General features: G+C 41.4%; 1 protein-coding gene and 1 pseudogene across 2 annotated transcripts; one reads left to right on the top strand and one right to left on the bottom strand.

Annotated features, from left to right (window-relative positions):
* Positions 1-920: 920 nt before the first annotated feature.
* On the top strand, positions 921-26875 carry LOC117478571 (protein NDRG3-like). 2 transcript variants are annotated; one of them, XM_034125574.1, is made up of 16 exons: positions 921-1073; positions 3617-3710; positions 3843-3875; positions 10475-10580; positions 10707-10827; positions 14683-14745; positions 14836-14896; positions 15368-15454; positions 15654-15710; positions 15803-15906; positions 16984-17049; positions 17148-17199; positions 17324-17371; positions 17780-17815; positions 21636-21687; positions 24463-26875. In XM_034125574.1, the coding sequence occupies exons 2-16, from the start codon at positions 3654-3656 to the stop codon at positions 24624-24626; spliced, it is 1107 nt and encodes a 368-aa protein (XP_033981465.1). In that variant the 5' UTR covers positions 921-1073; positions 3617-3653; the 3' UTR covers positions 24627-26875. The 2 variants fall into 2 exon arrangements, with proteins under 2 accessions (XP_033981465.1, XP_033981466.1); XM_034125575.1 differs by lacking the exons at positions 921-1073; positions 3617-3710; positions 3843-3875 and adding an exon at positions 9182-9237.
* LOC117478533 lies at positions 13273-13878 on the bottom strand (annotated as a pseudogene).

The raw sequence follows: 26875 nt of genomic DNA, 5'->3' as shown, positions 1-26875 counted from the left end.
AAAAGTCTGTGGCAGTTGTCTCGGTTATAGGTGTGTGTGTGTGTGTGTGTGTGTGTGTGTGTGTGTGTGTGTGTGTGTGTGTGTGTGTGTGTGTGTGTGTGTGTGTGTGTGTGTGTGTGTGTGTGTGTGTGTGGCAGCAGCAGTATAACACCTTAACCACACTGGTGTACCCAAGTTATTTGCATAGATGTATTTGTATAACCACAGTACATGACTGGTCTAAATTGTCCGCAACACTTTGTATAATAGCATTTCCCTAAACAGGTGCATGCAGATCTCTCTTCAATGCACTGATTCTCTCTTTGAGCACAGGCCAGATTGAGAGCGCATTGAACTCAAACTAAGAAAACAATAAAAAACAACCTTTCAAAAGCATGTATTCGATAGGGAACTTTTTTTTAAATATATTTTATGGAATAAGATGTATTGCTGTGGATTAAACCTATTCTAACACTATATACATACATACATACATACATAAATACATACATACATACAAACATAAATACCTACATACAAACATACCTACATACAAACATATAACATCAGGCACAAACACAATAGAGGAGAGCTTATAACAGGTTTAGACAAGATAGTTTAGTTACACTAATGCAGCAGTGATATAGATCCTGAAACAAAATGTATTAGAAAACAATAATAGTGAACATTTTACTGCACAATGAGTTTTAACATTTTAACTTTCATGTCAGATGATAATTTTGTATTTTTTGACTACTTTTCCATGTTGGGACCATATTACAAAAGATAAATCAACTACTAAATTCAGTTATTTTTAATACTTTCTACTTTTTTCAGCTCTTTCTAAATATAAATAACACCTGTTAGAGTTTGGTGACCTCGTGACCGCGCACTGAATGCACGCCCTCTTGTTTACGGTGACGTAGCTCCGCCCCTTTTCTCCGCGTGCTGCTGACAGTGAGCTCAGTGTGAGAGAGGAGCCTCGCGACCACCTGCTAAACTCTCCAACGGTTATCAGTTGACGGTGACGGGCTAACGTCTAGTAGCAGCTAACCAACTAACGAACGGAAAACTTCCGGAGATAACGACTGACGGTTAGTAACTGCTTTGTAACGGACAACGTTTGCAACGTAACGGCTACCTATTATCTGATTAGCTATGAATAGCTAGTGTAGCTCATTAGGCTAATTGTCGTATTAACGGGTACTTGTGAGTTAGCTCGTATGTTATTGATCCGTCCTTGTGAGGGTTATCTTCTATGGCGACGGTGTATTTGGTTACTGCCGTGTCTGTGTCTATCCGTGTGTGTGTGTTCGTGCGTGTGCTAGTGTGGGGCAACGTCTCCCATAGTAACGGTTGCTACGCCTGCGCTGTGTGTCTGGAGCTAACATTAGCATCCAGGCTCATTAATTAGGCAGCATTTAAGTGTGTGTGCGTGTGTGTGTGTGTGTGTGTGTAGGCGGACAGCTGAGCCAAGAGCATCGTTATACTGTACATTCACTTCAGCTTGGAAACGCAGTTAACACATACAGATATGATGCTAAGCTTATTATTGTAACTGATCATTTTTAGTTAGACTTGAATAATACTTTCACCAGTTATCTTTCATAGTATCTGTGTGCATGATCAATACATTATCCAAGTTCCAGGTGAACGTCAACACGTAACGCTGCAACTTTATGCTACTTAATATAAAGGGAAAGGTACAGGGTTCTCATTTTCTATGACTAATCTACAAGAAAAGTTAACATCATTTAAGGGATCTTGGATACACAGAGGTTGTTGTGATGGACAAACACAGCAAATCACCAATCATAATCCTTCTTAATCAATGTATCAAATAACCAAAGTGGACAACCTTAACATTTGAGAGGAACAGGAGATAATACTGAAAGGAAGCTGTGATTGCAAAAGAGGAATGCAATGTAATTTAAATGAAAAATGTTAAGGTTCAGAAAGGATTACCTTAAAACATGTATTGTATCATCTGGTTGAAATTCCTGAATGTTTTTCATATGATAATAAATAATAACAATATTGCATTTTTAGTGCATTTTTAATAATTTTTCTGAACATCTTGCACCGCTAGTTTGGTTTCATACTCTCTGCATTCCTCTCAATCAACAGAAAAAAACGTTTATGAAGGACGAGTTACATTGATGATTTTAACTATATCGACAGTACATAACTATATCGACAGTACATCTCATCTCTATGCACTGATCAAACTTCAGCTTCACTGTCTGTCAGTCAGTTATCTGTTTGGGTCAGAGCCAGATTGCCCACAGGAAGCTCAACATCCATCTAAACCACTCCGAACCACTGTTACCCAAGCTGTCTGCCCACACCACACACCACACACCACACACCACACACACTACACACCACACACCACACACAGACACACAGACACACAACACAACACAACACAACACAACACACACACACACAGCTGGATGGCCTACTGCCAGTGAGAGGTCACTGGCTCTTTCCATTGGATTCACACTGTTGGATAAGACACAGGAAGACACCCAGAGAGAGACAGACAGATAGATGGGCAGACAGACAGGTAGCAGATCTGGATCATGGATGCAAGATAATTACATTTTACGCAAAAAACCTCGGCCAAACTGTCTTCGAGCTACTCTTTATTTTGTTGGACTTTACGTGCATGTTTACCTGTTGTTAGGGATGCTCCGATCGATCGGTCACCGATCGAGATCTGCCGATACTCACTCTCTACCGATCAATCGGTGCTCTCTAAACATGCCGATCGCGAGGGCCGATCGCATGACGTAAAATACATGACACTCTTCTCTGTGCGCGGCAAAACAAGCTCGCCAAAATGGCTTCACCGGTCTGGCATTATTTTAAGGTGTCCGAAAAAGACAGTAAAATAGCGGTATGCAACGTGTGTGTGAAGCAGAAATCCTGCAGCTCCACCCGCTGTGACGGACCGGTGAGCGGAGCAAAACACACAAGAGTTAGACCTAACACACTTAGCTATTTTATCTACCTCTGGAACAAGCTAAGCTAGTTATAAATATGTTTATTCTTCACTGTCGGCCTCACACATTACTGGATCAGCGAGCTGCATGAGACGATACTGACGGGCTGTCAGGAGAGGGAGAGAGGGGGAGAGAGAGGGGAGAGAGGGGGAGAGAGGGGGAGAGAGAGAGGGAGAGAGAGGAAAAGAGAGCGCTTGCTCATTTCTCCCGTGGTATTATCCAAAGTGAATGTAAACTTGAATAATATACATAATTTGAATGTAATAATTAAGTTGATTGTTGTTTGTGGAAGCTCCAGTGAATGAGCCCCATTAACTGAGTTTTAAACATCACTTTAAATGGAAGATTTAAAGTGATGTTTAAATCTTCAATTTAGGCCCCGCCCACTCGATCGGATCGGCGATCGGTATCGGCAGATACTGATTCCGGCGATCGGCGATCGGCCCCAAAATTGGCGATCGGAGCATCCCTACCTGTTGTGCTGCTTTTACCATTCATTCATCAGCTTTAAAGATGACTTTGAATTCCAAAATCCCTGACAGACGCTCACCTGTGACATGTTGATAGGTGTTACTGTCTAACACCGTACCTGTCTCCCTCTTTTTGTCTTTTTTAAATCTGCCACGAAGACGTGTGTGTTCAGGTTGACAGTAAAGCAGTTCTATAATGGAGGAGCTTCACGACGTCCAGCTGACTGAAATCAAACCTCTCCTGACAGGACAGGTACAGCACCATTTTGTTTGATAACACATGACTAAAGGAATATTCAACAAAGACATATCTTACCATCAGATCCATATGCTAGATGCTTGAACTCATTTCATAACAGTGGTTAACGAATGTCTCTCTCTTCAGAATGGGAGAAATCTGCAGGACTTTGACTGTCAGGTGAGTTCAGCACCGTCATGTAACACCTTCACACCTTTTCTCTCCTTGGCATTATGTAGTGCTAGAATCTAAATAAAAATACGATAAGATAGGACTTAATTGTCAGATCAAGTCTGACATTTATCTTGCATCACAGAAGCTTCCTTTTCAACATCAGACAACGACAGATATTAAGACGCAATACAAGGAAAACAAGGCACTTTTGATGGTGTTATTCAACCCTGAGCAACTTACTGTTACATTGGTACATCAGTTAATTTACTTTATTTTAAATAATTATCATTTTTACAAGTACTTAATTGCAATGGATTGGATGCATTGGACAGTCCTATTCAAAATCTAATGGAAATTGTTTGTTTTTTAATGTAGCAAGGACGATTCATTTATAGGTTTGCCAACTAAATGATGTCCTCTCTGCAGCACTCTAACCTTATTGTCCATGGAGATGAACTAACATAACTACGCACAACAACAAAACAACAGGCAGGAAGTCCAAACAGTGTTACTGCTGGTTTCAAAGTAGAGGGGTTGACAAAAAAACATATTCTTTAGAGTTAATGCGCCTGATAACAATTTACACAATATCGATACGTCTATAATTTGTCTTCTTCATGTTATAAAAAGTACATATTTATGTGGAGATATGTGAGGAAAACTGTATGCAAGAGGTCAAACATCAGGCTGAAACTAGTTCAATAAGCATCAGCTCCACACTCTGATATTGATCGACTCGTTGGACTGACGTCAAAACAGCGGGTCAGTTTGCATCAATGCCTCTGAACAGACAGTTATTTCTAATTAGAGCACAGGATAACAGCTCTGCCTTTGTCTGCTCCTGCGAAACATCCCGTGGAATACTTTAAAGCTATTCCCATCTGTCACTCAACTGAAAAACTGCAGTTCATCTCAGGGAAGTCTGCATTTTTAATTACGTTTCAACACAGCCGGGGAAAGAAGAGAAATGAAAACAAAAAAATCCTTTGTGTTGAGATTTACTTTATAGTTCAACCCTGTAGGAGATTTGAATTGGGTTTCCACCTATGCTTTCTACATCAAGGAAACAAGAAATATATCCATGAGCATAACACTAGTGCATATACAGGCTGAAATAGATAAATAAAGTTAAAGGGGACCTATCATGCAAAATGCACTTTTTGATGTCTTTTATACATCAATGTGTCCCCGGTGTGTCGGGGAACTCACGCAGCGTCAGAAAATAAAACCCTCTCTCTTTTCCTCCGTACCCAAATCTCTAAAAACGGGGTTACAACGGAGCTGATCCAGATTTGCGTCCGATATGACGTAATATCGGAAATGTGGACCCACGGCCCAATCAGAAACGTTGCTATCAGAAACAATGCCCGACTGTTTTGGACGTAATATGGTCGGTGTTTACATTAGCATCGCTAACACTCAGAGCTAACCTGTACTGGAGAGCATGTGTGTGAAGAACCAGGAAATAAAAAGGAACTCACCTTGTGGTATAACCGGCAAGAGAGAAAGCCTTTGAGCTCCATACTGTTTCAGAAACAATCCTTGATAATCAATGATATGGCGTTTCATCACGGCAGCATTTAGTTTAGACACTAGCTGCCGGGTCCCGCATGAGCTCCTTTTTTATTTATCAATTTTTAATTTTTTAAAAGCTTTATACCCAAAATCAGCACTTTTAAAACAGGAAGTGAAATAGAGTGATATGAGGCATGGCTAGAATGGGTGATCTGTTTGGTATTTTGAGCAAAACACTTCATAGACATGTTTTTTATATATTTGTATATATCTGAGACCTATGCTATTGCCTAAAAATAGCATGATAGGTGACCTTTAAGTTCAAATAAAGCTCTGTTGTTTTCCTTCCATTTATTGAAGTATGTGTTTAGTGTCACCACAAGAGTTTTGATGAATTAATAAAATAAACTCTTCAGTTTTTGTATAGGTTATTACTAGGGATGCTCCGATCGCCGATTTTGGGGCCGATCGCCGGAATCAGTATCGGCCGATACCGATCCGATCGAGTGGGTGGGGCCTATGGGGATCTTCCATTTAAAGTGATGTTTAAAACTCAGTTAATGGGGCTCATTCACTGGCGCTTCCACAAACAACAACGGACATAATTATTACATTCAAATGAAGTACATTATTCAAGTTTACATTCACTTTGGAGAATAACACGGGAGAAATGAGCGGAAGCGCTCTCTTTTCCTCTCTCCCCCTCTATCTCTCTCCTGACAGCCTGTCAGTATCGTCTCATGCAGCTCAATGATCCAGTAAAGTGACCCGACAGTGAAGAATACATATATGTATAACTAGTTTAGCTTGTTCCAGAGGTAGATAAAATAGCCAAGTGTGTTAGGTCTAACTCTTAGTGTGTGTTTTGCTCCGCTCACCGGTCCGTCACAGCGGGCGGAGCTGCAGGATTTCTGCTTCAGACACGTTGCATACCGCTATTTTATTGTCATTTTCGGACACCTTAAAATACTGCCAGACTGGTGAAGCCATTTTGGCGAGCTTGTTTTGGCACGCACAGAGAAAAGTGTCATGTATTTTACTTCATCATTTTACGTTATGCGATCGGCTCTCGCGATCGGCATTTTTAGAGAGCACCGATCGATCGGCAGAGAGTGTGTATCGGCCGATATCGATCGGCGGTCGATCGATCGGAGCATCCCTAGTTATTACAATCAACATGTTTACTGAAGAAAACAGTATAAAGAAATAGATAAAAGTTCTAGATGGGCTAATGGACATTTGACAGTCAGCCTAATGTATATTGATTTGTCTTGTCATGCACACAGTGTCCTCCTCATGGAGCAAACAAACACAAACAACTAATTCAATAACAAAATATCAGGTTGTATTGTTCATATTATTTTTTGAAATTAGTATATATATATATTATAATATATTATGCATCATATGTTAAACCAGAACTGCAGTATAACATTTGATTACGTCTCTTATTTGACACTTTAAAGGTTGAATTATATTTACATTTGAGGAATATCCACAGTGAAAAAGACATTGAAACTTAATGAATCATCGTACATAATCATGACATCTATATTGGCCACAAATAATTGAGGATATGCTTAATAATAAAAAAGAATCAGCCAGGCTTAGAACTACATTACATCTCATTTAGCTCACACTCTTATCCAAAGCGACCTACATACACTTTAATAGAGTGCCACAGTGAAATATAGTTAAAAAGTCTTAGTAAAGTCAAGAAAAAATAGATGAAAGTATATTTCTTTTTAAACCGTTGTTTTCGTCTTATTTCCAGTGGAAAAAAGGTTTGTTTACCAACATATTTCATCATGTTTACATCAAAGGAACCCTGGAAGAGTATCACTTAAAACAAGTGGTATGAAAAAGTCACAAAAAAAGCCATAATTGTTCAGTAATATGAAAAAAGAAATTAAAAATATTGTGTGAAAACAGGATTAAAATAGTCATATTCTAGTATCTCTGTATACAAATGTATAGCATAGTATGACATACAAATAAATCGGTCAAAAGGTATAGGTTGATGGAAACAAATATATGACAGATTAAGGCTGGAGCCACACGAGGACGATAACGCAAACGGACCGAAATCGATATCAAAAAAGTCTTCCGTCCACACGCAATAGGCACCAGAAACGTGTCCGTTCACACGAGACCGCTCGAAAGCGCTGGAGACGCTGTAGTACATATGCCAGGCCTGTAAGTGGCGCTGTACTCCTGCCACAAAAGCAGCGAAGAAGACTTCCCGCGCATGGTTGCCATGGTTGCCCTTCTGTTTATTCTCCGCTGTGGACGCTCTGGCTCTTTTTCTCCCTCCCCGAGGCAAGCGTTTGCTCCTGCTGTATATCTCTCCGGTAGTCCACCAGCAGATGACAAACACCCACCTCTCTGCCTCTTCCAAGGGACGAGGGGGCCGTGCGGCAGAGTTTCAGTTAGATTTTTTTTCGCTGGTCAACATGTCCGTTAAAGTTTAAATCTTCCGGACAAAATTAGAAAAGTGCCGGTCAGAGGTCTTCTTTGTTATTTATTGAGCTTTAAAACAAATTGATAACGACTCTATATAATAATATAAGAATAAAAAACGGAGCCTCTCTTTTCCTCCCCCTCTTCTGCCAGCCCAGCAGCTGATCTCTGAGCAGGAGAGGTGGGGAGAGGCGGGGCTATTGCTTCAACGTTATCAGAAAATGATCGTATCTGGCGTAAACACGGAGCCGTTTGCCCCCCCAGAGCGTTTCGTTCGCAGATCTACCCACCTTGGGACCCGTTATCGTTATCGTTTTATGCGTTTCCATGTCGGCCTCGTGTAGCCGAACCGTCTATGATAGAGAACTGTAGCGGATATGACCGTTATCGTCCTCGTGTGGCTAGGGCCTAAAAAAGGCATAGTTTCACATATCAAGTCGAGAAAAATAGAAAAAAGTCATACTTAGTATATATAAGTATGTCCAACGTATACCACAAATAACCTGGGTTTGGAACAGTAACATGTGACAATTGTTGAGAATACATCATTATTTTTGATATAATATTGTTAATATTCTTAGAAAAAGGCAAGATTTTGAAGTACGTCTTAAATCCTAAATTACAGAAATAGAACACATCTAAAATCTTACCAAATACCAACAACCACTTCACAAAGTGCAAAACAGTTCTTATGAAGTCAGCAAAAATCCTTAAAGATCATATCTATATTAGTATGTTTCATGTGTAATATCTTTATATTTAAAAGAAAGATACTACACATCAAACATGTGCTAAATGCTGCTCAATGTGTGTCAACCACAGACCTTATTATTAGCTATTTTCCAAAATCCTATGGAGAAATTGCATTGCTTTTTGTCGTGGTAAAGTGCTAACTTACTTCCGGGTTTTAGGACGCGTCACTGTGGCACTCTATACCGTAGACACACAGAAGCAATTTGGGGTTAAGTATCCTACACAAGGTCACTACAACTAGTCTATCGCAGGGGTCGTCCAACGGCTACCCCCCTGATTGGTTTACACCCATTCCCCCCCCCTTAGCCACACCGCCTTTGTTTGAGAGAGAATTAAACCATTGGGGGATGAAAGAAGGGCAACAAGTGGCTGGTTGATTAAACCGTAAGTCCTTCGGGCTCTCAGCCAATGAGTACAGAGATTATTCCTCTTGTCACACCATCTCTGTCTGCAGAAGGCTAAAGGACAACCACTGACCTCCTTCTGTTCCTGTCTCTAGTTTTAATATTTCTCTCTATTTATAAATCACGCCGTCTTCTCTCTTCCTCTCTAAAACTCTCTGTTGTCCTCCTCCTCCTCTGTCAGGATGTATGACTCTCTGGATTTGCACCAGATCTCCTGTTCTTTAGGAGTTGGGGTGGTGAGTTAGCCAGTTAGCCGTTCATTAGCCTCAATCTCTTGAGTCATGCTTTGCCGGCTACTAGCTAACAGGAGTCAGCCTTTTAGCCAGTTAGCTAGTTAGCCGTTCATTAGCCTCAATCTCTTGAGTCATGCTTTGCCGGCTACTAGCTAACAGGAGTCAGCCTTTTAGCCAGTTAGCTAGTTAGCATGCTCATCTTGTTTATCTCCATTCACGCTGTTAGCTTGCAGGCAATACATGTGTTGATAAGCTCGCCTGTATGTGTTCTGCTTCAGGGTTAAACTAGAGTGAGAGTCAAACTTTAAGTTAAAAGTCAGATAAAAAGGTTTCTTTTTGCTTCTTTAATTAGTACCCTCAACACAATACAAAGTCCTGGTTCAGGGAGTAAATCACACATCCTGTGTATTGTATATTCAGCAGTTTATATAATAAAATACAGCTATGCAGTGTAGTGACACGTGTCTGCACACTGTCTGTTTTTAGGAAGCTTAACATCCATTAATAGAAACTGTCAGGTGTTTCCATTGATGAGATTACTTCTCAGAATCTCAGCTTCTCAGCTAATGTGAATCCATTCATCTGTCCGGCCATACTCCATCCAGGCTTCCAGTTATTATCTCAGCTTCAGCGTTTTCATTACAACATTCAGTTTTCTTATAAAGCTGTTTCGATGTATGAGCTGTTAAGTGCTTGACTTTTGAAATATAAGGCCTCAAACTCATAGTGGTCCTTCAATTAGATTTTTTTAAGAAGGTTTTGAAATAATTAAATTGTGATTTTTCCCAGATATTAAATAACCCACTCTTAGTTTCTGCATTATTCAATTCTTCATGTCTCTCTGCCTCTTGCATTGTGACCAGATATCCTTATTTTATCCATAAAACAATGACTGACCTTGATAATCATTTTAATTTGAATATTGTGCTTTTATTTTAAGTTCCATTGCGTGCTGACATGTAGACCTGCATTCAAACTAATGTCATCAAGCTTTTTAGTCTTGTGTTCCAGTTTCCCACCTGATCATCTGTATTTCTAGAGCATCTCTCTGTCCAGCCACTACTGTCTATTGCACTCATTTTAAATAGCATACATTTGCTTGACAAGGCGTCTTTTACTATGGCCTATTTAGAGAAAGCCTCCAGCAGTTGTGTCTGTGTGTGTGTTGCTCCTGCTGTAGTGTTTGTTGTTGGTGCAGACGGCAGGATGTTTATTTGTTGTTGCCTGCTGTGTTTCTCAGGAGCACGATGTGGAGACAGCCCACGGTGTGCTGCACGTTACCATGAGGGGAGTTGCTAAGGGCAACCGACCCACAATCCTCACCTACCATGACATCGGACTCAACCGTGAGTCAATATTCACACACATCATACAGTACATGCGGCTCAGAGGGAAAACATGTGAGGACTTAACATGCTGTGTGTGTTTTTGGGTGTGTGTGCGTGCGTGTGTGTGTGTGTGTGTGTGTATAGATAAGTCTTGTTTCAACAGCCTGTTTAACTACGAGGACATGCAGGAAATCACACAGCACTTCTCCGTTCTGCATGTTGATGCGCCAGGACAGCAGGAGAACGCTCCTGTGTTCCCCACCGGGTAACACACACACACACACACACACACACACACACACACACACACACACACACTGAACAAAGAAACCTAACACCCTCACCGTCCTCTGCTTGGTATTAACACATGTGCGCAAGTCCCTCAACATTTTCCACTGGGTAACACATACAAACACACACACACACACACACTTGATGTTATTCAAGATTAAATAGGGTTCACCATTAAAACATCGGTGTGGATCTGCAACAGAAGGAAAAAAAAAATCTTTGATCAGTCGTCCTATTATTTAAATTGGACTCCCTTCAAAATCAGATTTTATATCAGAGGAAGGAGGATTAAAAAAAACATCCTTTTGTCATATTAATGTTTTTAAATAAAGTGAGTAGAACAAAGCATAGGGAACTTTAAGATAATTATCTTGTGTCTAGTTGTGTTGGCAGCTTAATATTTGTGTGTGTGTGTGTGTGTGGTGTGTGTGTGGTGTTGTGTGTGTGTGTGTGTGTGTGTGTGTGTGTGTGTGTGTGTGTGTGTGTGTGTGTGTGTGTGTGTGTTGTGTGTGTGTGTGTGTGTGTGTGTGTGTGTGGTGTGTGTGTGTGTGTGTGTGTGTGTGTGGTGTGTGTGTTGGTGTGTGTGTGTGTGTGTGTGTGTGTGTGTGTGTGTGTGTGTGTGTGTGTGTGTGTGTGTGTGTGTGTGTGTGTGTGTGTGTGTGTGTGTGTGTGTGTGTGTGTGTGTGTGTGTGTGTGTGTGTGTGTGTGTGTGTGTGTGTGTGTGTGTGTGTGTGTGGTGTGTGTGTGTGTGTGTGTGTGTTCGTGTTCGTGTTCGTGTTCGTGTTCTGAGCTCTGATTAGATGATGTCACTCAGCTGTTCAGGGCCACAGTGTGATGGTTTGGTTGCGTTCTGAGCTCGTCAGTTGGAGTTATGACATCATCACACAGGTGTTTGTGTTTGAGCTAACAACGTGTTATCATAACAACTGCGCTTGAGCCCAGAGATCAAAGGTTTCCATGGTGATGTGCAGTAATCAGTCAGAGGGGAGCTTTTCCATTGATCTGAATGAGAGATAAAGCTCTTACATGTGAACGTTTTGTTGAAGAACCGTAGCAGATATCGGTGAAATTTCAATGTGTGGAGCGTCTCAGGACCGTGGGGAGTGTCTGTGTGCTTTTTTTGTACTTTTGGGTCAATAATGTGGCATTTTGGGCAGATTAACTAAAGGTGTGCAGCTGGTGCTGTGATGAAAGATTTACAATTGGTCTTAATGGAGACATGTTGAAAGTGTTTGTCACTTCATGCCCTCAAGAGGCATTTTGTTTAATTTTTTTTCTTTTCCAACCTAGGGGAAGTTTTCCTACGTTTTTCATGAAAAATTATGTCCGAGGAGTGTAGGGTTAGGGAATTATGGCAGGTTTAAAACATTTATTTGGGCGAATTTCAAGCTGTCCTCCACTCTGTTTTGAGATCAAAGCACTCTAGACTTAACGAGCTGCTCAATACACACTAATGTTCAAATCTGAAGAAAGCCTCTTTACCAAGCTCCAAAGTAAGTTAAATATCTCAAAGTGTAAAAGAATGCTTGCAAGCATTAAAAGAAGATCTCAAAATACTTTATATCGATATTGTGTTCCTTTGCATATTTGCCTAACTCATCTTTTAATCTAATGCTGCGTTCACACCGGACGCGATGCGAATATTCGCTTCGCTCTAATCGCTCCTATTGCATCGCTCTAAACGCTCAAGTTTCACCGCGGCTGTCAGCTGTGTTTACTCGCGTCATTCAAACAAGACGCGCTGGCTCGGGAGCTACAACTACAACAAAATGAACATATTTTACGGTGATTAAATTGTAATGCACGTTTCTAAATGATGCCGAAGTAACAACATACTGATACCTGTTAGTAAGAACCATGAATTAATGCTTTGACAAGTCTGCAGACAAGACGGCAGGCGAGACACCTTTTAAAATGCGTGTTTTCTGAATGAAGATCGGGTCGACCAGGCTAAGCTAACGTTGTATATGCTCCGTCCACACTCATAACAACGGCCTACAGACATAAATAAAGCAGCGACTGTATTCTCCATGACACAGACAGTCTGTGGTTTGTACTTGTTTAACTTTTGTCCAGTTTCTGAACAGATATGAGGAGCTGTGAGCTCTGTGTGCTAACTGCTAACAGCTAACGGCTGATGTTTTCTGGTTGAACGTCAGTGACAGCGGCTGATATCCTCACCGCTGATTAGCTACCGCGAGATCGCGCCACACGGATATGACGCTCGAGTTGAACAAATTGAACTCGAGCGTTTGTCGCGGCCCCCTTCAATCGTGGAATTCGCGTCCACCGCTTCATGTTTGCCGTCGGAGCGAATTCGCGTCTGTCCGCGTCTCTGCATTGACTTTACATGTAATCGCGCCGCCCCCAAACATCGCATCGCGTCCGGTGTGAACGCAGCATAAGACCGCAGCTGATTTTAAGTTGCTACGACATTTGGGGGCTCGTCCGGGATCGCTCCCTCTGGATAGGTAATCCTGATGGTGGTTTTGGTCCCCACGTCTTTGCCGTAACCTTTTACCGGGGCTTCATTCAACCTCACTACGACATCGTATTCATCTATACGGGAGCCCAGAGACTTGTTGAACAGGATTCCCCCGTTGCCCACAATGATGCATCTTTTACAGCTGAGACTGTCCAGATGCTCCCCGAGTCCGTAATATTTTGTGGCAGTGAGAATGCTGTCTATGACTCTCTCTTGTGTTTTGAATCCAAACGGAGATAAGTATTGCTGACTTTTGCAAGACGTTTGAAGTTTCGATCAAGAAACATGGGGTGCTGGTTTCATGAACTTAGGATAGATGGTGGTCATCTTGGCTGCTGCGTATCCCGGCTTGCACACTCCTTCGCTGAGGTTGCCATACTTGTACGCCAACTCCTGTGAAAGTTTTGTGTCCAGCTGCAGCAGAAAGCCCTGCTTATCATACACAGTTTCTCTTTGAAGACCATCTGTCTGAGCCACTTGAAATCCAGTGGTTTGAAAGCGGAAAAAACAAAAAGGGAGTTGTCGCTCTTCTACCACTGAATTTCAAGTGGCTCAGACAGATGGTCGAAACTTCAAACGTCTTGCAAAAGTCAGCAATTACTTACCTCCGTTTGGATTCAAAACACAAGAGAGAGTCATAGACAGCATTCTCACTGCCACAAAATATTACGGACTCGGGGAGCATCTGGACAGTCTCAGCTGTAAAAGATGCATCATTGTGGGCAACGGGGGAATCCTGTTCAACAAGTCTCTGGGCTCCCGTATAGATGAGTACGATGTCGTAGTGAGGTTGAATGAAGCCCCGGTAAAAGGTTACGGCAAAGACGTGGGGACCAAAACCACCATCAGGATTACCTATCCAGAGGGAGCGATCCCGGACGAGCCCCCAAATGTCGTAGCAACTTAAAATCAGCTGCGGTCTTAGAGTAAAAGACGAGTTAGGAAAACATGCAAAGGAACACAATATTGATATAAAGTATGAGATCTTCTTTTAATGCTTGCAAGCAGACACCTCCACCAAAGAGTGTGTCCTGTTCTGTTACAGTCACTCTTATAGGGAAACATGCAAACCCACATGACATCACAACATCATGTGAGGCCAGGTGTTTGCCTTCTGGCACAGCACTGTATGCTAAAACTCACACCCCTCAAAGAACAATGGGATACACAGATAACCCCTATCATAAATTCCATCTCTCTTCCTGTAGTGTCCTAAAACCCCCTTCCAGAGACATCTGTTTATCACACAAACATTCACATGACAGTCTCATTTCATTTAGGATTACACTATATTAAGCTTTACTACCATAATTGCCATAACTGTGTGTGTGTGTGTGTGCGCAGGTACCAGTACCCCACCATGGATGAGCTGGCGGAGATGCTGCCATCTGTCCTGACACAGCTTCAGTGAGTCTTTGTGATGCATGATGGGTAATTTAGTAGGAACAGACGGTTTGTCAGTTCACCAGAATGTACTGTGTGTGTTTTCATTATCAGGGTGAAGTGTGTGATTGGCATCGGTGTGGGAGCTGGAGCCTACATCCTCACCAAACTGGCTGTGAGTATGATCTGCCCTACACACACACACACACTGTCCGGCAGTGGCTCAGTCAGTAGGGGCTTGGACTGTGAGCCGTAGGGTCGCTGGTTCAAGTCCCCGACCAGACCTAAATATGGAGTGTGGACTTCTACTTGGAGAGGTCCCAGTTCACCTCCTGCCCTGCCGTGGTGCCCTTGAGCAAGGCACCGGACACCCCCCTTCCCCCCCCACTCCCATTGCTCCCCGGGCGCTGTACAATAGCTGCCCACTGCTCCTAGTACTAGACTCCTTGTACTAGGATGGGTTAAAAGCAGAGGCCAAATTTCACTGTGTGTGCTGTGTGCTCTGCATGTGTGACCATTAAAGAGGGTTTCATCCCTCCCTATTCTATATACACACACACACACGCGCACACGCATATATATATATATATATACACACACATACTTACATACATGTTGATGGTGATGTTGATGATGTGTGTTTCAGCTGAATGAGCCCACTCTGGTGGAGGGGTTGGTTCTGATCAACGTGGACCCGTGTGCAAAGGGCTGGGTGGACTGGGCTGCCGCTAAGGTAGTTTGACAAAAATAATCTTAACTTAAGGTCAAAGGGCCAGTTGCATAAAATATCTTTAATATCAAATGAATTGCTTACTAAATACCCTTAGTTACCCAAGATACCTCTAACTTTGTCTAATCGCAACCTAGCAGACAAGTCTCAAATGAAAATGATCTGATATGAATACAAAATGTGATGTTTTTGTTCCCTGCAGCTGAGCGGCTGGACGAGCAACGTGGTGGACGACATCATGGGACATCACTTCAGCGCTGTGAGGACACACTTTGTTTACAATAACCACAGATTTGAAGAAGCATTTATGAGTCTCCCCTTAACTCTGTGTGTGTGTGTGTGTGTGTGTAGGATGAGTTATCAGACAACATGGAGATCGTCCAGACGTACAGACTCCACATCTCTCAGGATATACCGCTGGAGAACCTGTCCATGTTCTACAACAGCTACGACAGGTAGGGAACCCTGACAGGAAGTTAGCTGCGTGTTAGCATGACAGGGAACCGTGATGGCTACTATTAGCAATTCATTAGGATTGATTAAATGCAGGGACAGGGAACACAATATTACAGGTTATGTAACACTTGATAAGTTCGATATTTTCCCAAGATAGCCTTACTCTTACATCATACACTATTGTACACTCAGGCCACTGCTATATAAAGGTCTCTACGAACCTGTGAACTTTGCTATCTTTACTTTAATTAGTCAGAGTGGAAGTGGAGCGAGGGTTATAAAACAAACACCCCGAGACATGGCCGCCCTTTATCAGATTGTTATTGGTTTTTGTTGGTGGTATGTAGGCCTGGTTTGTAGCAATAAAAGCTTAAATTAACCAAACCAAGCTTGTTTGTTATGTTGCAGTTAATAGTTTTTGTGATTTAAACTTTAAGGACATTAATAATCTTCACCGAATTCCTCCGGTTTTTGAAAACATCTGACAGAATTTCAAATATTTTCCTACATGTATTTATTAAGAATGAGTGTGTAGATCCTCTTGGCCAATGTTGACAGACCTTCATAGCGAACATTCGTCCAAAACATGATCATTGTAAATATTTGTACACTTGGCTTGTTAGTCAAATTATACATTTTTTTATTTTCAAATGAGTTTGTTAAATGTATTAGTAAGGGGAAAGAAAGGATGATGATGGTCATGATGAATGTAGGTGAGACAGGAAAGCATGGACAGAGAGGTGAGAGGAAGACAGCAGAGAGGAAGACAGGCAAGGAGTCTTGAAGCATTTTTATTAGAAGTAATTCCCGATAAACAACATCTCTGCAAATTAAAGTCTAAAGGCCTTCCAGTGTCAGCGCTAAATAAAGCTCAGACTCTTAAGCACCGCTGCTGGAGAGAATCCTCAGGGAAGAACTGATTCATATTATTACCGCTGCTGCTCTCATAACGCTGCAGCAGAGCTGTTGGGCGACCTCAATGAGACGCCAAAATAAACCGTATTATCATCTCCACTCTGAAGTCTACAGTGTTTAGCTCATGTTCTGTTTATAAAGTGTGTGTGTGTGTGTGTTAGCCGTACTGAGTTGCAGATGGAGCGGCCGCTCGTTGGTCTGAATGAAGACACAGTCACCACACTCAGGTATCATTACTCCTTTCTTCCCTTCATTTAACAATTATACATTTTTACCAACAATCCTGTTACATCTTATCTGACGTCTGTGTCTCTCTGTGTGTCAGGTGTACCTCTCTGCTGGTGGTTGGAGACACGTCGCCTGCTGTTGAGGTCGTGGTGAGTGTCTGCCCTGTTTCCTTGACAACAGCCAGTAGATGACGTCACAATGTTGTAAATAAAGAATGTGTGTGTGCGTGCCTGTGTGTCTGTCTGTGTGTGTCTGTGTCTGTCTGCTCTGCAGGTGGAGTGTAACTCGAGACTGAACCCCACCAAGACGACCCTGCTCAAGGTACCTGTCTGTCTCTCTCGTCACTCCACTGTCATCAGAGCTGTCGTCAGTTTGTGATGTTCACACTTCCAATCATTACTCAACGATAAAGAGGAACAAAATGCATTTCTTCTCCTTTAGATTATAGTCCTTTTTATAATATAATAATAATAATAATATATATATTTATTTTTGTTTAATGTTGTTTTTGTCAGTGTCAGGTATAATGTCTAAGAAGTATTAAACTACCTTTACAAAGATAATGTTGGTTCAGTTCACTTTTTCAATCGCAGAAAATACTTTTTATTTAGTTTCAGTTTAGAACAATATCTTTCACTGCTTATTTTCATCACCAAGTAAAGGATGGAAACCGTAGTTTGTACATTTAGAGGAGCCATGTGCTCACCATCTTCTTTGTCTCTCGATTAGATGGCAGACTGCGGAGGACTTCCTCAGGTGGTGCAGGTGAGCCACTCACCGTCTCATCATGCGTTTACACTGACATCCTCATATTTACTGTGAAAGACATACTAGATGCTGTGATGGTTATGTTGTCCATGCTGGGAGAGATAAGATTAGATGCTAACACTGGGAGACAAAGTACCCAGTCCACTTTCTATGTCAAATGTATTCCAAAGTTTGTCATAACACTAATACGAGGTTACAGCAGTTCAATCAGGAGAGACGGTTTTGATGTAAGAATACATATTTAGTGCCAGGAATACACAAATTAATGTAATGGAGTTTTGGCGATTAGGCCCCGTTGTGCAGGAGTATCATTCGGGAGGGGAGAACCGATCCGATGAAACCCCCCGGGGCCTAGACACTGGTGGTGGTGAATGGATAGTTGGGGTCGGTCTGAAGGGGAGGGGCTTAGCTTGACCCTGGGTTCAGAGGGACAGGAGGTGAAGAGGGGTGGAGGAGGGTTGCGTCGAGTCACCTGAAAAGACAGCTGTCAGAGGGGAGAGCAGATTTAAAAGGGTTAGCAGAGCACTATGATAGGCTTGTGAGAATAGAGCGAAGTGATTGGTTAAGCTGGGGAGTGACGCCCCCGATCACTTATTGAGAGGAGAGAGAGTAGTGACATAGAAATAGTAAATTAGTTGGGGTCGGTGTGTAAAGACGGTCTTCCTGGTTGAACTTGCGCTGAGCTTCATTTGTCCAACCCTGATAGTCCTATACCCCCCACCCTAACCTTCCCTTATATTGTAAAGCGATGTTGAGTCCTTGAAGAGCCCTATAAAAATATAATGTATTATTATTATTATTATACTGACAGGTATTTTAAGAGTTTTTAATGATCTGCTCCTAGCCGCCGACTCAGGTAGCCCAGCTGTCTTGGTGCTGTTAGACCTGACAGCTGCCTTCGACACTGTGGACCATAGCATCCTGCTGTCACGGCTTGAACAGTCCGCTGGCATCACAGGCTCTGCCCTTGCATGGTTCAGGTCCTACCTGACAGACCGTAGCTTCTCAGTGCAGCTAGGTGCCTTCTCCTCTGCCAAAGCCCCTCTTACCTGTGGGGTTCCCCAAGGCTCGATTCTGGGCCCCATCCTTTTTCTACTGTACATACTGCCCCTAGGTTCAATTCTCACAAAACATAACATTCCCTTCCACTGCTACGCCGACGATGTACAGATCTCTCTGCCTCTCAAAGCAAATGTCACACACTCACTACAGCAGCTGATCGACTGCTTAGCAGAGATAAAATCCTGGCTGAGCAAAAACTTTCTCAACCTCAACGAGAGCAAGACTGAGGTCATCTTTTTTGGACCGCAACCTCCAGCCTCTCCGGTTGATATTCTGGGCTCTATCAAAAAAAACATCCTCCCTCGGTCATGAACCTTGGAGTGACCTTCACTAACACTTTTTTAAATTCGACAAGCAGGTCAGCACCGTAGTAAAATCCTGCTTTTTTAAAATAAGACTATTGGCCAAAACCAAGTCGTATTTATCTTTTAAAGACTTAGAAAGGGTTATTAACGCCTTTGTAACCTCGAGACTGGACTATTGTAACGCTCTGTATGTGGGTATGGACCAGGCCTCAATCAAACGCTTACAGCTAGTCCAAAACGCTGCTGCACGTTTGCTGACTGGCCACAAAAAGCGTGACCACATCACCCCTATTCTGGCCTCACTACACTGGCTTCCAGTTCGGTTCAGAATTGATTTTAAAATCCTTTTATTTGTTTTTAAAGCACTAAATGGGCTGGCTCCGGCCTATATAGCTGAACTGCTCCAGCGCTACACCCCAGCCAGAGCTTTAAGGTCGGCTGACCAGCTGCTGCTGGTAGTGCCCAAGACCAGGCTTAAAACCCGAGGGCACCGAGCCTTCGCAGCAGCTGGCCCTAGGCTCTGGAACACTCTGCCCCTCCATGTGAGGTCGGCCCAGACCCTAGGGGTTTTTAAATCTAAACTAAAAACACACTTCTTCTCTCTGGCTTTCTAGTTAGAGCGGAGCACGACTCCTGACTTTTCCTTGTGTTTTTATTTTTATTTTGTTTTTAAGATATATCTGTTGTAATTTATTGTCGTTTATTGTGATTTGTAGTAATGTGTTTTTATTACATGTACAGCACTTTGGCTCGACCAAAAATCGCTTTTAAATGTGCTATATAAATAAAACCTGATTTGATTTGATTTGATATCAGATCTTGCTGTGTAAAATAATCTTCCTGAGAGGTGTCACTTGTGATGTAGTCTGTGTGGTCTACAGTGAATGTATTCCTGACAGCTACAGGTGATAAGAATCAAAGGTTCCCATAGGATCCCATAGAAAATGCATGCGGGTCATTTTTGACCCATTTTTGACCCACTTATGGAAGCTTGGGGTAGTAATACAAAAACTACAATTTCTTAAAATGTAAATTTAAAATGTGAATGGCATGATATCCAAAATATGTTATTTGAGGAATAGCTGGAATATGAAATGATTAAAAAAAATGTAATTACAAAGATACTTCAAGAAAACCACCTCACCGGGTCAAAAAAGACCCACTTAGGCATCTAAGGGTTAAGTGTTGGAGTAGGCAGAGCACCCTGTAATGTACAGGGCAGTGTTTTCCTGCTTAGCTTTGGTGAAAGCATGGTCACATTAACAGGGAATTGTGTACTCAAAATATTCTGAAAAACACTCATTTGTCTTTCTCTGACCAAAGAGGAATAATTCTCCATAACTACAGTTAGAATTACTTTAGGGAGGGACTACTTCACTGCCTGTGTGGAAATGAGTGAGACCAGTCAAATTACTGTGACCGCAAGACACACTAGAAAACATTTGAATCAATCCTTTAATGGTCAGTATGCTAGATTGTACAAATTGTGAATGTTCACACTGGAAGAAGTACAACAACCTGCTTTCATGTTGCGTTTTGAAAAATAAAGAATGATCTTACGGGGTCCGCGGGGTCTTAAAAAGTATTAAAAGTTGATAAATCAATTTAGCGAAAATGAAGGCTATTAAAAAGTATAAGGTATTACATTTTGTAGCTTGTTTTCAATAAGTATATAAAGTGTCCAAAGAGGTTGTATTCTACAGTCTGCCTGAATGTAATCATTGCGTAGGTGTGTAGTGTGATTCTGTGTAGTTTATTTATGGCATCCCGTTGGATTGGACGTCATCTGAACAGGACATCGCACGCTCACTGCTTGATAGCGCGCGAAGGTCCGTTTACGCCGGTTGTTAAACAACATCGTTATGGGGAAATGCAAGTTTGCGTCCAAATGGTTGGAAGATAAGGAAGAAGGACAATCAATACTGTATATAGTCAATGTGAGGTTAAGTGTGTCACCAATGTAACCGGTTAAAACTCCAAGTGGCGATGAGGTCTTAAAATGTATGGAAAGGGTCAAAAGATCCAAAAATACTTAAAGTTCCAAATTTACTTAAAGTTCCAAAAATACCGTAAATTCCAAAAATACTTAAAGTTCCAAAATACTTAAAGATCCAAAAATACTTAAAGTTCCAAAAATACCGTAAATTCCAAAAATACTTAAAGTTCCAAAAATACTTAAAGATCCAAAAATACTTAAAGTTCCAAAAATACCGCAAATGGTTGGAAGAAAAGGAGGAAGGACAATCAATACTGTATATAGTAAATATGAGGTAAAGTGTGTCGCCAATGTAACCGGTTAGAACTCAAAGTGGCGATGAGGTCTTAAAATGTATGGAAAGGGTCTTAAAAAAGGTCTTATTACATTTGACTTCAGGATTCCTGCATATACCCTGATTAATGTTTTATGAATGATCAGCCGGTCTGACTGCAGTGTGTTTCTCTTTCCTCAGCCTGGAAAACTAGCAGAAGCCTTCAAGTATTTTGTCCAGGGGATGGGCTACAGTGAGTACCTTCTTTACATTTTACTATCACACTCTTCCGTAGATTTAAGAAGAACGCATTTTCCCCACATGTATATCTAGGAGGAGATATCAGAATTTCTAGCTAACACATCAATTAGACTGAGGGAATATACTTTGGTTTTTGTAACTTTCTGTTGGTCTTTGTCTCTGTCAACATGTTCCTGGTATATGTCCTAACCTCTTAACTCTTTCTCTGTGTTTTACTATCGTCACATTTGAGTGATTTATAGGCTTATTGAAACAGGACTAGTTTTACTTTATGTGATTTAGAAATTCCTCCTGATATCTTTTTTATTGTATTCAAAATAAATAGGGGTCACTATCTAATACCAAGCTCGGCTTCAGTGGATGAAAGCTTAACTAAGGGCTGTTTTTTTAATATGTTTAACTGAATGAAACCTATAACTGATATGTTATGCTAAGCTGCTCAAACACAGGGTGTGTGTGTGTGTGTGTGTGTGTGTGTGTGTGTGTGTGTGTGTGTGTGTGTGTGTGTGTGTGTGTGTGTGTGTGTGTGTGTGTGTGTGTGTGTGTGTGTGTGTGTGTGTGTGTGTGTGTGTGTGTGTGTGTGTGTGTGTGTGTGTGTGTGTGTGTGTGTGTGTGTGTGTTGTGTGTGTGTGTGTGTGTGTGTGTGTGTGTGTGTTGTGTGTGTGTGTGTGTGTGTGTGTGTGTGTGTGTGTGTGTGTGTGTGTGTGTGTGTGTGTGTGTGCAGCTGTGCTTCAACACTAACTGTAAGTAGCAGTTTGCAGTGACTTACTACTCACTATACAGCAGCAGAGTATGAATCGGTTGGATTTCCGTGTGTGTGTGTGTGTGCCCTTGTGTAACTACAGTGATCTTTCAACCTGTCCTCCTTCTTTCCTGCTCTGGTTCTTCTTCTCTCTTTGTCTTTGTTTCCTCCAGTCCCTCATGTTGTATTAAACTGCCTGAGCAGCCAATCAGGTATCAGGATTTAAACCAGAATTTAACCCCCCCCCACCACCACCACCTCCATTTTCATCTTTGTTTCTTTGCTCTCTTGTTAGTCCTTTGTGTGTGTGTGTCTGCATGCTGTTGATCGAGTGGTTTTTTCCTTCTGCAGGCTTTGCTGCTGCATGCCAACACACTATTGACACTCGTCGTCACATAGTAGTAGTTTGGAACTGCTCATGTCTGTAGAACCAAACTCGCATCCCACAATAACATGAACTGAAAACTATGAGTAGAACGAAAACAGAAAATATCAGATCTGTTTTTGTATACATGTCTCTCTATGGAGATGCCACCTAAACCCTGTTATTGCATGAAGTTATAAAAGCCCGTAAGCAACTGGGTCAATGTTCCCTAGTTTTGCAAACCAGAGAATGTCATCATGGTGTTGAATTGTTGTGCAAACGCTGCGAACACAACCTGACAACATGATGACAACCGGCTCAGGTCAAGATGTAAGAATGATCAGATTTGACATCTCAGATTCTCGTTTTGTATGCTTTAGGTTTTTGTTGATGCAACACCTCACACTGAGCAGAACATGTGAAACATTTGGAGCTTCAGTGTGAAAGTGCCTTTGAATCACCGCCATCCGATTTGAATCCTGCTGATATGTCACAGTGTGAAACGATTCAAATCAGCACATGCTGTTTATGACCTGCTGTCATACGACCAGGCTCTCCAAGGGATGCATCGAGTCATCGGCAGCACATCCATAGTGTCCAGATTTGCCGTGTAGAACGGCATATAAACAAATAAGATCAAAATCAAATTCAGAAATATGTTTATTGCCACCGAGGTTTACACAGACAAGGGTTGGTTTGTTTGTTGTTTGTTTGGTGCCTACATAAAACACAGTAAGAGAAGAATAAATGACCAAAAATAGGACTATAAGTACAAATACTTTAACATTAAAAATATAGATAAATATTTACATCAATTATAGATATACAAAAAAACTAAGAGCAGCATAATATGACAAAATACTCAGAAAAATTAAATGATACATATGCAGTATTGGGATCGAAATGGAGAACTGTGCAGATATTAAAAGATGTAGCTTTTAACACAAAACTACAGAGTTATGTTCAGAAATCACAATATTAAAATGAGTAATACAAAAAGATTTGTTCACATGATATGCATTAATGTGATGCATAACGTCTATGGTTGGGTAAGAGTCAGTGTCAGTGGATGGCAAGATGTTATTCACTAATAGGCAATTTGAAGTTTGTTAATTAAACAAAGAATACCACACAATATTTTCACAATTTTTTTTTGTTCTTACATTCTTAAAGTACTGGTTCAAAAGAAATGGGGTAGTTTTAAACCGCAGCGTATTGCATAACTGCTGAAAGACTTAGAGACAAACCAAGAACTTAACCTTCTTGGCAGTTAATAAAAAATAAAGAGATAAATGACGACCTTTATAGAAGCTTTGAATGTGAAATCAACAAGAGAGAAATTCGGTAAAGCCATAATAAAGTTGATTTATATATATATGGTCCTTTAAACCAGAGTGAGAAATACAAGATGTGTGCTTTAACTAGCTCAAAGTCTTTTTTTAGCCTTTTAATTAACTCTTAAATCATCAACAGTGCTGATCAGCTGTCCCTGATTTAAGGTTTTACACAACTAAAAAACATTTTCCATCGGACTAAATTATTTTTAAACATCGGTTTCGGCCCGGTATTTCCCAATCGGTGCATCCCCTCCCAACAGACACATGAACCTGCTCCATTGGTTTCCTGTTTCTAACATGTCTAACCCCCCCCCCCCGCCTCAGTGCCGACAGCTGGCATGACCCGGCTGGTGCGCTCCAGAACTCACTCGGCCTCCAGCGTGGGCTCGGCCGAGGGCGTCCGCAGCCGCAGTACCACCACCACGCTGCCAGAGGGCGCCACCATCCCCGGACACATGGCAGAACAGACCATCGAGATGACTGCGTAGGACTCTCCCTGCTCTGTTCTCTCTCTCTTCCTCCTGATGCTGCGTGCGCCTGAAACTTTCCTTCTCTGTGTCGGACGCAGCCAAACATTTCTAACGTTGTAGTCGTTCTTCCTAATAATGAAAAGGTCACATCTAATATGAAAGTAGGTTTAAAAAAAAACAAAAAAATACCCGTTGCTCTTTAGGATGTTGTGTAACTTCCTGCCCCCTGGAGCCATGCTGTTGCCGTGGTGACGCTGTAGATGTAACTGTACATGGAGCTGGTTCATATTTACAGTTGTGTTGTGTTTTCAGTAGATTAACCAGACCTTCATTTCTCTTCCCTTAGTTTGGGCCTGATCCCTCCTTCTTTTTATTATTACTCTTATTATAATCGTTATTACTTTGTTAAGACTCTTGTTGTTGGTGTTGTTTGCTATGAAGCTCGTTTCTGAAACTCTTTTCCTAAAATTACGGTTACTTAAAGGGACTATTTCACCAAAAAGAATAATACGAAATAACCTAACTACTGCCCTGGAATGCCAGACAAAAGATCTATTTTTTATGACTTTATATAGGAGTTGTATTGATATTATGACAGCAAAATAATATTAAAATATCTCAAATAAAATCATATATGAAGCTACTACACCGCATTGGGGTTTAAAAAAAACATTTTAAAAGGGAAACATTTTAAAAGGGAAGGGGGGGTTTTAAGATACACATTTACTAGAAAGTATGAAAATAAAAAGGTTACATTTACAAGAAAAAACTGAAAAAAAATTGGATACAAAAATCTTTTGTGTCACCAAGTTTGCAGATGATCAGTTTTGAAAACGCTCTATAATTCTTAAAACAGCCCAAATATCTCTCAATCAGCTGCAGTTGGTCGTTATTTTATCAGCATGAAGACGTCTTTTTCTACTGATAAAACCTCAAGAAAAGGGCAACGTTTATTTCTGTGAACGGGCAGATGTGTGTCTGTTATTCCGGCTTCAGAGGGTTAAGTAATAGATTCTGAAACGCATCATTTAAAAAAGATGATCTTAACTTTATCCTCTGGAGGGGATCCTGAAGTCTTCCTCTTACTCTACTCAGTGTTCATTCGGTCGTCAGCAGCATGCTCGTGGTGGAGTTTTGGCATGAAGTCTGTACCGTGCTCAGTGAGTCTCTGAGATGTTGCTCAGCTGTGAACCTGCCTCTCAACTCAAGAAACCTCCACGTAAAAAAACAATAGAGACGCTTGAACTTGAATTTTTTTCCACGTGTGTTGCCGTTTTGTTTTTCTGGACTGAAAGCATTCAGCAGGGTTGTTGATAATTGAATTGTATAGGTACTTAGTTGTTTGGCTTAAAGGTAGGGTAGGTAAGAATGGAGAAACCAGCTCGAGTGCGCTGGAATTTGAAAGTACGCAGCCGAAAGAAATCTGCCCCTTCCTTCAGACTTCCTTACAGAGCCCCTCCTCCAACACACGAACGCGCACATGACCAATGAGGGCACGAGATAAGTTTGTGCACAGATGGAAGGCTGACAGGCAGGTAGGCCATCCAGTTATTTTAGCCGGGCCGGCTCAGATGATTGGTCGTGCTTTTTACAGTACTACGGCTTCCACAGATGACATTTTTTTATGTATTTATTGTCAAAGCATTTCATATATTCATTGCTATCGGGATGTTAAGAGCATTCCATGGAATATAACAAGTGTTTCTGAAGTGAATTACCTACCCTACCTTTTAAGTGACATTGATTTGATAACTTGCACTTTAAATGTCACTGTTGGAGACATGTTGCTCGTCCTGCTGATGTTGGTTGACTGATGTTGATGTTGGTTTCTGTAGAGACACGTTATGATGCTGAACTTTTCCGTACTGATAACATTTAAACAGTTCTCTGGTGAGATGCTGCCCCCTGCTGGAGGACTGAATAGCAGCTCCTAGAACAACAAATACATCCTGGTATTTTGACTCTTATTTGAATTATGTAACACTTCTGTAAATCAAAAACATTCAGATCTTAGAGAGGGGGTTTCTGAACTAACAGGGTCGACCCGCAGACTCACTCAAAGTCAAATATGAACTCATTTTATTCTATATTTACACTAACTGTATTCCTGCCGTCTGTTACTGTTACTAATATTTATTACTGAAACTATTACTTTTGAGATTTGTACTGAAGCATTGGTAGCTGTTACTCTTGAGGTTTGTTGTTCCATGACTTTTATTGTAAACACGGTTTGTAATGAAATAAAGCTCGTTAATTAATATCCAAAA

This window comes from Trematomus bernacchii, unplaced genomic scaffold (assembly GCF_902827165.1).
Source record: "Trematomus bernacchii unplaced genomic scaffold, fTreBer1.1, whole genome shotgun sequence".
Classification (NCBI taxonomy): Eukaryota; Metazoa; Chordata; class Actinopteri; order Perciformes; family Nototheniidae; genus Trematomus; species Trematomus bernacchii.
Note: the sequence above shows the minus strand (reverse complement) of the source record. Positions and strands in the feature narration are given on the sequence as shown.

Bases quoted from the DNA above. Each gene is read 5' to 3' on its own strand.
- LOC117478571 (XM_034125574.1), top strand. From the start codon at position 3,654: ATGGAGGAGCTTCACGACGTCCAGCTGACTGAAATCAAACCTCTCCTG. The intron at 3,711-3,842 runs GTACAGCACCAT...CTCTCTCTTCAG, and splicing joins AACCTCTCCTGACAGGACAG to AATGGGAGAAATCTGCAGGA. The intron at 10,581-10,706 runs GTGAGTCAATAT...GTGTGTGTATAG, and splicing joins CCATGACATCGGACTCAACC to ATAAGTCTTGTTTCAACAGC.